We start from the raw sequence: 13,420 nt of genomic DNA on the forward strand, positions 1-13,420 counted from the left end.
GACCAAATAGTTTAAACAGCAGGGATTGATTTCCTCACAATCCCGGAGGCCAGGAGTCTGAAGCCATGCTTGGTTCCTAGTGTGCACACTGACTCTGCCATGATCTTATGTAGCTCCTGTGTATGTATGTGCCGAGTGTTCATTCTGTTCCACAGCCCTGGTCACAGTTCACATGGAAGAGAACCACAGGTGCTCCTGTTCCCACCAGCTTATCAGCTCTTTAGGGACAGCAGGGGAGAGTTAGGAGCAGGCTCTGTGTCTGCCACTTGCCAGCTATGTGACCTTGAGCCAGTGACTTATCACTCTCCAAGTCCTCGTTTATAAGACCAGAGTAATGGCACCAACTCCATTAGTTACAAGGTTCAAAAGCGATGATGTAAGTGGACACAGCACTGTGGCTGATGTGTGATAGTGTTCCTTGAAGACTGTTTCTCAGTGCTCGGGGACTAGTAGCCAGTATAGTGAGCAGGTTTTTGAACATGCTGAATGGTGTAGATAGAAAGGTTCTAATTTCCCAGTCTGTCCAAAACATGATTTCTTAATTTACATAAATAAAAGAAGCCATTTGAGTATAAGTCTAAGATGAATAACTCAGGCCCACAGATCAAATGAGAGCATGGCAGCATGGTAGACATTGAACAGAAATCCAAGACAATAGCAAACGACATATCCCTCTAGCCAGATACCACCTTAGAAGACCCCACAGCTTTCCAGGTAGCACCACAAGCTGCAGTCAAAGCATGAAAACATAAACCTGGGCGCTGGAGAGATGGCTCAGAGGTTAAGAGCACTGGCTGCTCTTCCAGAGGCCCCGGGTTCAATTCCTAGCACGCACATGGTGGCTCACAGCTGTTTGTAACTCCAGTCCCAGGGGATCCAATACCCTCACACAGACACACAAGTAGACAAAAACGCCAATGCACATAAAATAAAATAAGTAAATTCCTTTAAAGAAGACCAAGTATAAGCCCGTTGGGATATTTAAGACTCAAAGAATAACAAGACCTAAGCCAGACAAGGAGTGCTGAAAGCTGAGTAGCTCGAGAGGGTATGTGCGGAGAGGAAGGATGTGTGGGGATTATACAGGAAGAACGTGGAAACAGATGAGATGTGTAGAGTCAAAGAAGAAAAGTTAACAGGTAAGTGAAGAAAACCTTTTCCTTCCCAAACTGATGAACCACCGGGCAACTTCCTGAGAGATCATAAATCTTCACAAAATGTAAAGAGTTATTAATACTTAATTATACTTTTGATTTAATGATTTAAAAATAGCCCTTTAAAATACCTTCATTTGAAAAAATTACAATTTGTCCTTTTCTTTTTTCAAAGGTGGCAGAAAGGGCACTCTATTATTGGAATAATGAATACATCATGAGTTTGATAGAAGAAAACTCTAATGTCATCCTTCCCATCATGTTCTCCAGTCTTTATAGGATTTCAAAAGAGCACTGGAATCCGTATGTATCCAGTTTCCTTCATCCTTTCCTCCTCTCCCTTTTGGTCTTCTCTCCCTTCCTCCTCCTCTTTTCATTAGTAAAGTGTCTCAGAGCTCACTGTGCACTGAATGCCACGCCCATTGCTAAAGGCACACACATGGCAAGATAACCATCCCTCCTGAAAATTTGCTAGCTGTGGGACTGAAAAGTAAACAAACATTTTCACAATGTAGTGCCCTTTGGTTAAAACACCTGTTTACTTGGGAGGCTTTCTGGCCTGTCTGAAGGTTGCCAGATATATTTGGGGAATGTTCTGGAACCCCAAAGATGTGCACTAGCTAGCAGGGCTCAAATTAAACCTGGTCATTTTTTCAAGGCAGGATCTTACTGTACAGGCCATGCTGATCTCAAATTCATGACCCTCCTGCCTCAGCCTCCTGAGTGCTGGGGTATGGCTGTGCTTCAGCTAGAATCCTAAAAGAGTGTGGTAAGTGGGGGTGATTGGGCAAGCCCCTTCGGATGGGGATCCCTGTACCCGCTCAAAAGGCACACGCTGTTAAAGTGCTCGTCGAGTTCCGAGGCTTGAGGGTTCTAGAGGCAAAGGCCTTTGGGTGAGCAGCACTAGAGATGAGACGAGAAAAAGGAGTGAGCCTGCATGAGCCTTCTCCAAGGGCACCATTGGGAAAAACTGAGGGACTACATTTTATAGGAATATCTATTTCCTAACATCTAGCTCGGTTGTTAGATTTGGAGGGGGGCAAAATTTTACAGTCAAGGACAGGTTTAATTTAGCGCTAGAAGAGCTAAAGTATTCTATAGTGTGATGCCTTTACTTATCTATCTATGCAGTAAAGTTATGTGGCATTGAACAGTTAAGTGCAATTCAGTCTATCATATCTGTATTTTACATTTTTGCATAGAGTTGTAAAGTAGCATTTTCCTTTAATTTTCTAACTTGTTCTATATTAGTAGATCTTTTAAAAGATGAGTCATTGTACAGACATTCTCCCGAGGGTCTGGAGAGCAGCGGTATGCAGTGTCAGTTACTGCCCAGTATCCAGTGCTTGGGAAGGAGACCATTCTTGAGCCGTTTCTCTTCTTCTGGGCACCTAGCAGAAGCCACAGCAGACTTCAGACCTCCCACTAACACATGACCTCAGTTTTTAGAGATGCCTTCTTTGTAAGATCGGGGAGTTTGTTGCAAAATGGAAGCAACCTTGTATAACTTTGAAGTGGGAGACACCATTGTTTGCCTAGTCTGAATCTTTCAAGTCTGTCATAGCACAGTCCTCACATTGTCTGTGTCAAGAGTGTACTCTGTTTGATAAGACTAGTCCAGCGGCTTGGCTTCTTAGCTGTGTAGGGCTCCATAGCCAAGAGCGTCCAGCGCCAGCCAGCCTGACAGTTTTCAGCCTGAATATTGGGTCAACAGAAGGACTAAGCAGGAACAGACAGACTAACGTAGCCACACTGGGACAGCAGTTTGTAGGGGCTTGGTGGCCTGTCTTTGAACACATGTGGTTTATATACTCATTTCCACTGGAACAGTTTCTGAAGTTAAATTATGTGTGTTATTACTTTGAAATTACTTTTTTAACTACTTGTACTTGTTTATAGGGTGTACATACTCGGTCTCTGTTGTTTCTTTAAGATAATCTCCATAAGTAACCCAAAGTAGCCTTGAACTCTCAATGCTCTATCCCCCCAGGTGCTATGATTACAGGTGTACCCCATCAACCTGTGTGCACGTGCGCTAGTGTGTGCCTGCCTAACCTATCTCCCTAACCTCTGAAGCAGCTGTATTTTCATACTTGGCTTTTGTTATGCATTGACCATAAAAGCATGTCTGCTCTGGGTACCAAAAATTTGGAGGGGCAAATTTGGGTTTTAATTCTGCCATCCCGCAGGAAGATTGTGAGCAGTAAGGAATTCAAATCTCTTGATGTGAAAATGCAACTGTAGGTCCAACTGAAAGGGGATAGGGAACTAGGTGTGGTGACACATGCCATAGTCTCAGCAGGAGTCTCAGGAGTTCAAAGTCATCCTTAGGTACATACTGAAGCTAACCTGTGCTACATGAATGTGGGAAAGGAATTTGTAGGGAGCAGTGAGGGTAATAAGGTTGGTAGAGAGCGTAGGTGTGTTACAATGATCAGAATGCACTTTCTAAGCAAATGAATTTAAAAAATTCAGTGAGATTTTTTTCATGTATGTATAATTGGAGGAGGAGCTAACTCATGCCTGAGATGTCCTTCTGCTTTTCTGTTCAGCACCCCACTGTGAAAGACTAACCAGTACGTTCCGTTCTCTGCCTCACAGAGCTATTGTGGCGCTGGTGTACAACGTGTTGAAGGCCTTCATGGAAATGAACAGCACTATGTTTGACGAGCTGACAGCCACATACAAGTCAGATCGTCAGCGGTAACTCTTTAAAGCTCTTTTGTCTGCTGTGCATAAAGCTATGGAGTCCTTTCTGAACTCTTTGCTCAAGTGGCCTGGTTGCACATCAGATCATAAACAGCAGTTTCTTTACTCACATTTTCCCTTCTGCATGCTCATTAGCCGTGTCCTCATTCACGCACTGCAAGTAATGGTGTGACTCTGATGCTGCTTTGCTCCCTTCCTGTCTGCTCTGCCACAAGGTTCAGAGCATGGCACATACCAGGGCTTTCAGGCCCACATCAGGGAACCATTAGGTGGTTGGTCCTCTAGGCTGACTCCTGTTGCTACCCCACCCAAACTGAAATTGGCCTGCCATACTTTATTCCAGCACAGAAGAGGCCAGGCACTATTTGTTCAGAACTTACTTTCTAGTCTAGAAGAATACAAGCTTTAGTGATGATTATAGAAAATACTAACATGCTTAAGACTAGAATGCTGCAAACAGTCTTTCTTCATTTTATTTACATGATTCTCTGTTTTATTTTTATTATATAATAATTACTTTGTTGTCATTATTAATTTTGAGCAGGGTTTCTCTGTGTGGCTCTGGTGATCTCAGAACTTGCTCTGTAGACCAGGCTGGTCTCTAACTCAGAGATCCGCTTGCCTCTGCCTCCCAAGTGCTGGGATTAAAGGTGTGCACCACCATGCCTGGCCCAGGTTGTATTTTTAATCCAGTGTGTTCAACTTTCTAAAAGGTGTTTCCTTAGTTAGGGTGTCTGTTGCTGTAACCATGGCAACTCTTATAAAGGAAAACATCTCGCTTATGTTTCAGAGGATTAGTCCATTATCATGGCAGGAAGCATCATAGCATGTAGGCAGTCATGGTTCTGGAGAGGTAGCTGAGAGTTCCACATCTGGATCCCCAGGGAGCAGTCAGAGAGATAGACACAGGGCCTGCTTTGAACATTTGAAACATCAAAGCCCATCCCCGGTGACACTTCTCAATAGTGTCATTCCCTGGTGACCAAACATTCAAATCTCTGAGCCCGTGGGAGCTGTTTCTGTTCAAACCCCCCACAGATAGAATGGAGAGAGAAAGGAAAACAGAGCTCTTAGTGGTTGGTTCTCTGGCTTGACTCTGAATTCGGGGATGCAAACGCCCACTTTATTAAGTCAAAGTGTGGATCTTAAAGAGTCCTAGAGTGTACGTTTGGCAATTCTACACGTTGGACTTTGCTGAACCTCATGGAAGGATGTTTTCTGTTTGTTTGTTTTTGCTTCTTTGCTTTGCCTTATTTAGAATGTGTTAGTTGTGTTTTACTGAGGAAAAGACCAATGAGTAGGAAGGTTTGGGGACAGAGGACCAAAAACCATAGCAGAATTGCTTTTAAGTTACAGACATGTGGTTTATGGGAAACAGTTTAATCACAGAATATGGTTTTAATTACAATATTATTTTTAATTGCAACATTGAGATGAATGTCAATTTTGTATTACACTTAAAAGCTAAATAACTGATAATTCATGATACTATCAATTGTTAAAAAATACTAAATTTATAATGACCTACCCTGCCCTACAGTTAAGTTGAAATCTTTGAAAAGTTATTTTTTAAAAGGGCTAAGAGGTACTGGAAAGATGGCTTAGCTGTTAAGAGGATTTGCTGTTCTTCCAGAGGACCCAGGTTCAAGTCCAGCACCCAAAACAGCTCTCAAAAGTTGTGACTGCAGTTTCAAAGGATTTGACATGCTCTCTTGGCCTCCTTGAGGATCAGGCATTTATATGATGCACCAACATATGTTCAGGCAAAAATACCCATACACGTTAAAAAAAAGGGCAGTGGTGGCTAAGGGCACACGAGAATACCATGATGAACTATTAAACAGTGCACAGTGCATAGCACTTGTCTGTTAGGGCAACAGAGATCCCTATAATCTTTATTATTATTCTAGTTAAGTGGGGATGAAATCTGGCTAAAATCTCATTAAGAATATTGAAGGAACTTCAGTGTAACTAAGTGATAGAGTGTGCTCGGCTATCATATACAAGGCCATGTGCTTGATTATCAGTACAACTGTGTGTATGTGTGTGCATAGTGCATGCACATGGGGTCTTATTTCAGATTAATTGATCTTAAATGAAGTTATTTTGTGATCTTTTATTATCTCTGGAAATAGAATTAACTAAGGGGACTAGGAATAGACAGAACTGTGAAGCTGAGTTAATATGCTAGAATGTTAAGGTGGTTAACAGTGAATGGACTTCCTTAATGAAAGTTGTTTTTTTTTTTTTTTTGGGCTGTTTGCTTGCTCATCCATCCATTTATTTATTTTTGAACAAAGATGATGCTTTGCCAAATGTGCAAAATTAGAAGGTTGTACTGAGCAGATACAAGTATTGGCTTCTTCACAGAAGTGATAGTAACTGTTAACTCGTAATTGAACATGGCCTTTTGGGCCTGTGATGAAGAGCCAAATATGACTTGTTGATGTCAAGAAGTTGATGGTTTCAGTTAACAGCGGATTTTTTTTGAGCATTACAAATCAGAATGGTGGGTGGAGTAAGCTCTTAACACTGTTACATATAGGGCCAACACTAGTGCTGTGTGAAATGAAATGGGAGGAGAATTTGACAAGATTCCCAGCATTACAGTATGCTGAAGTTTTAAAATCCACCCCCACTACCCCAGAGAGAAAAACTGGGGAAAATAAGGGTGGTACTGAATGCATCAGAGGTATTTAGACTTTAATGAGCCAGATGTGGTGATGCACATCTGTTAATCCCAGCACTTGGGAGGTAAAAGCAGAAGGAGACGGAGTACAGGCCTGAGCTACATGTGACAACAAAAAAGAGAAAATAGCCAGCTTTTTTTCCCAGTATATAGTTGCATTTATATGAAAGGCTAGTATAGGAAAATCCACAGAAACAGCAGACCAGTGGGTGCCAGGGGCTGGAGGAAGAAGTGGGCAGCATGTTGAGACTTTAACAATAAAGTTGTCAGTGTGAAGCAGTATGGTAAGTCATCTGGAGAAAGAGAGGACACACAGGACAAATCACATTGCATACTGTCGAGCTGGTGAACTGAGTGAGCAGCTTCAGTAGGGAGACGATGGCGTCATGGTGCCAGCTGCAGTTTAGGGCAGTGGTAACTGCTTAGGATGAGCTGATTTCCAGTTGATAAAAGTTCTCAAGCCTTTCCTTTCTTCTCTGTGTCTGCCAAACAAAGAAGTCAGAGGCATTACAGCTCTGCACTTTATGTCCATGTCAGCGTTCTCTGAGAACATTTGTTTAGACCGATAATCATCTCCAGATTGTACAGTCAAACAACAAGTGGGAATTGCCCAGCAGCTTGCTTACAACCAAGAGTCTGGAAGCCAGCAACTCCCTTTCCAGAATCATACCCACACTAGGGTGTGGCCCTCTTCAGCCTCTATCTCCCTCTGTTTTACTCTTTATTAGAATATTAGTTCAGCCTTTTGCCTTTTGGGAGGAAGTATAGGGTCTCACTCTGTAGCTTAGGCTAGCCTTGAACTTCAAGTGGCCCTCCTGCCTCAGCTGTATGAGTGTGGGATCACATGCTAAAAACACTTACTTTTTATGTGTATGAATATTTTGCCTGCGTGTATGTATGTCCTATACATGGGAGTCTGGTGCCTGCAGAGGCCAGAAGAGAACTTTGGAGCCCCTGGAATTAGAGTTACAGACATTTGTGAGCTACCTACCATGTGGGTGCTGGGAACCGAGCCTGATCCTTTGGAAGAGTAGCCCTTAGCTCATAGCTGCAGAGCCAACTCTCCAGCTCCTAAAATATTTTTCTGGATAAATTCCAACTTAATTTTTAAAAATAAAAAATAATCTATAATGATTGGAGAGTTTCTAATATTGTCCCTTATGGCCTTTAATGCAGTTGTTCTGGTTAAAGTTATCACATAAGTTTGAAGGCTTTATGTTTAAAAACCATTATGCCTGCTGAAATCTACACTGTCTAGATTGTACTTAAGATAGCAGTCATAGTAAACAGGGTCTAAATTGCCAGAATATTATTTATGAAGTGAAGATACAGATGATTATTATATGATTCAACATTCCTGTGATTGCAATGGAATGCCAAATTACTTGGTTTTCATTTTTGTTTTGTTCTTTAGTTCAAAGAGAATGAAACTTTTTATTGGTTTGGGGTTTTCTTTTAAAATGTTTTTCTTTTATGTGTTATATGTTTGTGTGCCATTAAGTATGTGTGCCATGTGCCTGCAGGGGATAGACAGGAGAGGATGTCCGATCCCCTGGAAATGGGGTTGTAGATGGTTGTGAGCTGCCATGTGGGTACTGGGAACTGAACCTAGGTCCCCTGGAAGAACAGCCAGTGCTCTTAATCATTGAGCCATCTCTCCAGCCCCCATTTTCTATTGTTAGAGATTTAATATAACTTTGCAAAGTATTGGTGATTACTAAATAGTGGTTAGCATTGGAATTCCCTACAATATTCACATTATTAATTTCTCTGAATAAAGAATATACTGTTGCTGATGTGGGATATGTAAAGACTGGTTCCTGGTGTCTGAGGCAGCAGAACTCCTATGCTTAGGAATTATTTGAATTTGTGAAATTGTGAATTCATAACTTTAATCTGGGTCTACTTTTCACCAGTTCTTTGCAGTAAACTAGAGGTAACGAAGTGAATTATGTTAGGAGATATGAATTAATGTGATGAAATATTCTTAATAAGTGAATATGCTTAATTTATAATATAGTTTTATTTTCTTTGATGATGTACTTGCTACTTGTTTGATAATAAAACATTTTTTTAACTGAAATTCAATTGTTGAACCTATTTTGGCTTATTCAGTTGTGGTAAACTTTGCCAAACAATGCAGTCTGAAGTCCTGGGAATCACTGGTAAATTGGTATAAGTTTGAAGGCTGGCTCACTTAAAATTTTAATATACCATAATACCAGTATCCACAGAGTTTCATGTAGACCATTAACATAGTCTTATATGTTATACTATAATATATAAATATGTACTATAAAATATAAATATACATTGATTATATGTTTTCAGAAATGATCAGTTTCAGTATGCATTGTATGGGAAAAAGACACAAATAAAGGGAAGAATGTATTTTCTTGATCTTGTCCATTTTCAGTCAGTGTCATTTCCAGTGTCTCTTTTGAGTGTTTATTTGGAAACAAATAGAAGGTTGGGGTCTAACAAGGCCCCAAGCATTTAAAAGCCAGCAAGCACTTTGGTGTTAAGATATACGATACTGGAAGCCATCTCTAGTTTTCTCAGTAATTGTACACTGTATTATAATTTATACTGTATCTACAGATTTAGAGATGTTTATGTAAATCTTAAAACAATCTTGTTTTCTACTCTGTTCATTAGTACTATTTCTGTGTCAGTGAGAATGTCAAAACAGAACCCACTGAGGGAAAACCGCAAAAGGACATCCAAGAAGCTTGCTGCCAGTTGCTTTAGAGTTGCTTGGGCCTCTGAGGGAAAGGCTGTTTCTGTTGGGCAGTCTCACCAAACCTCTCAGTTGTTTACATTGTTTTCTGTTTCTTTCAGTGAAAAAAAGAAAGAAAAGGAACGTGAAGAATTGTGGAAAAAATTGGAGGATCTGGAGTTAAAGAGAGGTCTTAGACGCGATGGGATAATTCCAACTTAACAACAATCTGACCGCGAGATCACTAACCTGTGGGGTCACACGCTTATGTAGTAGAAGGATGGAGCAACAGTTTTCTGTATTGTGCAACTTTACAGTAGATTTCACATTTGTCTCATTATTACAACAGCACTGTATATACCTGTCTCTAAGTAAAGGAAAACATAAGGACTTCAATCCAAAGTTTGAACAGTAGATGGACTTTTCAGAACTTTACAAACATAATCATTGTTCTAACCCTCTTAAAAACAAAACAAAACAAAAAAAAGGTCTTCAGAGATCTGTTGGTGAAATTGTATGTTAAAATTCCATTATCAGGAGTTCCTTATTTATCACTAGCAGAGAGTATGACACAATTTTCAAATGTGAGCAATCTTAAATTTAGCTTGTCTTTCTGCTAAGCTGTTAAATGTATTTATAGTAAAGGAAGAAAAGATTGTCATTTCTTTATAAGTTTATATAACACCCTCCTCTGGACAACTTGACTGTAATTTGACATCCTTCCCCTTTGCACATCCTCATGAGTCGAATGTCCACGTGGAATAGGGCAGTGAATTACAGAGGTCCCTTGTGAAATGTCTCTGCTGGGTGAACATCTTCCCAGTGGCCAGGTGTTCCTGGTACTCCTTTAGTTTTCCTATTAGGAGTAAAAAAAGAAGAGGAAGAGGTGATAAGCATAGTAGCAAAGGGAATTTTGGGCTTCATATCAGATATGGTGAGTCCAAATCAATGTCTTGAATCCTTTGAAAACAGGCAGCGGGACGCGCCACAGGCTTCAACACCTGCAGCATTAGCTGCAGACATCCTTGTGCATCCAGACCAGAGATGATTTAGAAACATCCTTTCCGACCCTATGAAGCAAGAAAGACAGAACACTAAGGGATATAACCATGAAGTTGAGCACCAGGACTGCACATCCAGTTGGGAACCGAGTTGAGCAAACAGCACGAACTGTTTGGAGTTGTTGCCTTACTTTCTAATATGTACTTATAAAGTATTTCAGCAAAAGAGGATGCAGCCTCTGGGAGAAACAAAACATGTTCCAGTGTTTTTTTGTAGATTCCCATTCTATAGCTCATCACAGCGCCAGTCCTGTTTTTAGCCAGAAAGGATTCAGGATCAACATTATGCGTTCTGACATGGATGCATATTCCTAACTACTGTATTTGTTACCAAAAGTGGTTCTACAAATGCTACTGAAAAAAATCTGGAAATTCCTAATGTCCTGAGTATTAATAATAAAGTTTAAAAAATGCTTTTATATCAAAGGTGCATTGTGACCAAATTGTTTAAGAAAAAACAAAACAAAACACAAAGCTAGTGCTATACTCTAGATGTATCTTATTGGCTCTCTGCTCTGTATTAAAGGAAGACTTTTACTTGGGTAGGCAAATTGCTGATGTACTAGTGTGCAGTATGTATTTGCCCGATGTGGTTGCATTGCTGTGTACTTACAAATGTGTGTCGTGGGGCTTGTTTCCAGGGAAGCTTTGGCTTGTTAGAGACAGACAGGGCAGCAGTGAGCCAGTATCCCTGAACCATCATGTCCAGCAGTGTTCCTGTGTAGAGCCATTTCTGTGTTGATACGTTGAGTTGTGATCATAGCTAACATGAACACATGATCTGTTGTTGCTCTCAGTAGAAATGCCGTATAAATATGAGCTTGTATATTTTCTTCCTTTTAAATGTAAAGTAGAATATGCAGCTTTGTTGTTTGCAAGACAAAGGAGGGGGAAAGCCATTGACCTTTCTCACTTATGAAGTGTTTTCAGATTGTCAGTCACAATGTGTACATAAAAGTAAGCTAATTATGGATATTTTCATCTAGGTATCTTTGTTTTTTGTTTCTTAAATGCCTTTGTTGATTCCCCAAAAGAAACACCCTGTTTTGTTGTTGTTGTTGCTTTTAAGGTGTGTGACCTCCAAGTACACGATGGTTCAGTGGAATGAGTAGGGTTTTTGAGAACATTAAGGAGGATTCCATGTGAGGAAAGTGCTGGAGCAGTGGTGCAGCCTCACACACTGATGCTAGGAAATAAACCCGTAGCACATCTTCCCTTCAGCTCTTTGTATTTTAGCCGTTAACTTTCGACTTTCATTACACGTATCTATCAAAGATAAACTTTGCTTGCCTTGACCTGTGCCCCTCGGGATGAGATGTGCTCATTTGAGATGAGGGAGGTAAGGACCTCTCTCCTGCACCGTGTCCTTGTCCTCTGAGCTAAGGGCAAACAGCGCCAGCACCCTTTCCAAAAGTCAGTTTTGTCTGCTAATCATTCCCAACTGAGAAGAATAAAGCTAAGCTTAGACTATCTAAAGATGTAATTAGACCTGTCTGTCTAAACTCACAGGGCAACTTCTGAGAAAAAACACTCATTTTCCTTTTTAACTGAAAGGGACAATGTGGCATTTGTCACGTTGTATGTGATGACGAGAAGCTAGCCCAGGTAACCTGATTGTTGCACTTTGTGACATATTTAAGGACATACTTGCTGCGTTTGCAGCAGCCCCCTGTCTGACCCTCCCTGGGCAATCCTGCTGTCACTCACCTTGAGTTAACTGTGACAAATTCAGCTCTGTGTTCTATTTTGTTTGCTTCATAGTTTCCAGAACTATATATAAATATATTTTTTCAATAGTAAATATTGTAGTTAGCAAGTGGTGACCATCCTAACCTTATCCCTACCATATTGGTTTCAGGGATAGGACCAAGAGTGTCCTTGGAAGAAAAACAAATAAAATTTAATTTAAAATTTTGTGATTTAGAATGATGCTGAGGTTGCAGGCTGCAGACCTGCAACAGCCGTGTGGGTGAAGTGACCGTCTCCTCTGGATCAAGCATACACTCCTCATTGTGCTCGTGTCCCTCATGGTCCTCCTTCATTGTTTAGTTATCGTCCTTTGCAATTTCGATTATATTTTGTTCTTTCTGACATTGACTGTTTTTTTTTAATAAAATAAAAAAATAAAGAAATACATAATCCCCTGAATGTGACTGAATGTGCAGGAGCAGAGCAAGCTCCTCCTCCCTGGGCTCTTTGCCTAGGTGGCAGGGTCATGTGACTCTGCACCTCCTGTACTGCCTGCAGTAGCCGAGGGTGCAAACAGACCTAGGGAGCACTTGCAGTGGCACCTGCTGTGCCGAACATGCAGCCTTCGGCTCAGTCACGTTGTGGGAAGGGAAATAAAGTATACTTAGAACTTTAAAAGCTGTTTTAGGTTTTTGTGGGGGGTGGGGAGAAAGGGAGGCTGGTGTCAGCATTATGAAGTATTCCAAAGGTTTTCTCTCTTTTTCTTTCTTTTTTTGTGTTTTGTTTTCCCTTTTAATTGGATGTACTGACCTGACCCAGGAAATGAAGAGCTGCTCTCCTTTGATGTTACTACAAACGTTACCACAAAGTGACGGTCACCTGTCACAGAGAGGTGGTAGCAGATGTGATCAGTGATGTTTTATTTGCACAGGGATATCTTTATTTTTGTATTCTGGCTCAGCTGCTTCAGAGTGGAGTTAGGGAATGAGCCATAAAGGACTTTTGTAATAAGTATATCAGCAATGCATTTTATATTCCTCCACATTTAATTTTGGGAACCTGAAAGAAGGATTGTACATCTCTAGAGGAAGATGGGCAGACCTTGAGCTTAGTGGAATGTTAATTTGTGCTGCTTCTTGTGCACGACAGCGACCGTAGTACCTCTCCTGGAAATGAACACCCACATTATGATGTCTATGACTACAGATTTCCTTTCCTCCCCTCCTCTCGCTACCTCCCTCTCTTCTCCATCCTCACCTCTACTTTCTCAGTTTTTCAGCTCATTCCTCTTTTTTTTTAAGTCACTTACTGTAAATAAGTTGTAATCTAAACCTCATGTATCAATGGGGAACTTTCAAATATAAATATTACCAATACATCTTCTGGTTGTTGTCTGGTT

General features: G+C 40.8%; 1 protein-coding gene across 2 annotated transcripts in view; it reads left to right on the plus strand.

Annotated features, from left to right (window-relative positions):
* The window catches only part of Ppp2r5e (protein phosphatase 2 regulatory subunit B'epsilon), a 138,450-nt gene extending 125,979 nt beyond the window's left edge, over nucleotides 1–12,471 (plus strand). For both annotated transcript variants that reach the window (XM_040742919.1, XM_040742920.1), the window contains exons 12-14: nucleotides 1,330–1,457; nucleotides 3,756–3,857; nucleotides 9,394–12,471. In XM_040742919.1, the coding sequence (XP_040598853.1) occupies nucleotides 1,330–1,457; nucleotides 3,756–3,857; nucleotides 9,394–9,493 (330 nt within the window). In that variant the 3' untranslated portion in view covers nucleotides 9,494–12,471. The remainder of the gene's footprint in view (nucleotides 1–1,329; nucleotides 1,458–3,755; nucleotides 3,858–9,393) is intronic.
* Nucleotides 12,472–13,420: the final 949 nt, after the last annotated feature.

Source organism: Mesocricetus auratus, unplaced genomic scaffold (assembly GCF_017639785.1).
Source record: "Mesocricetus auratus isolate SY011 unplaced genomic scaffold, BCM_Maur_2.0 Super-Scaffold_15014, whole genome shotgun sequence".
NCBI lineage: Eukaryota > Metazoa > Chordata > Mammalia > Rodentia > Cricetidae > Mesocricetus > Mesocricetus auratus.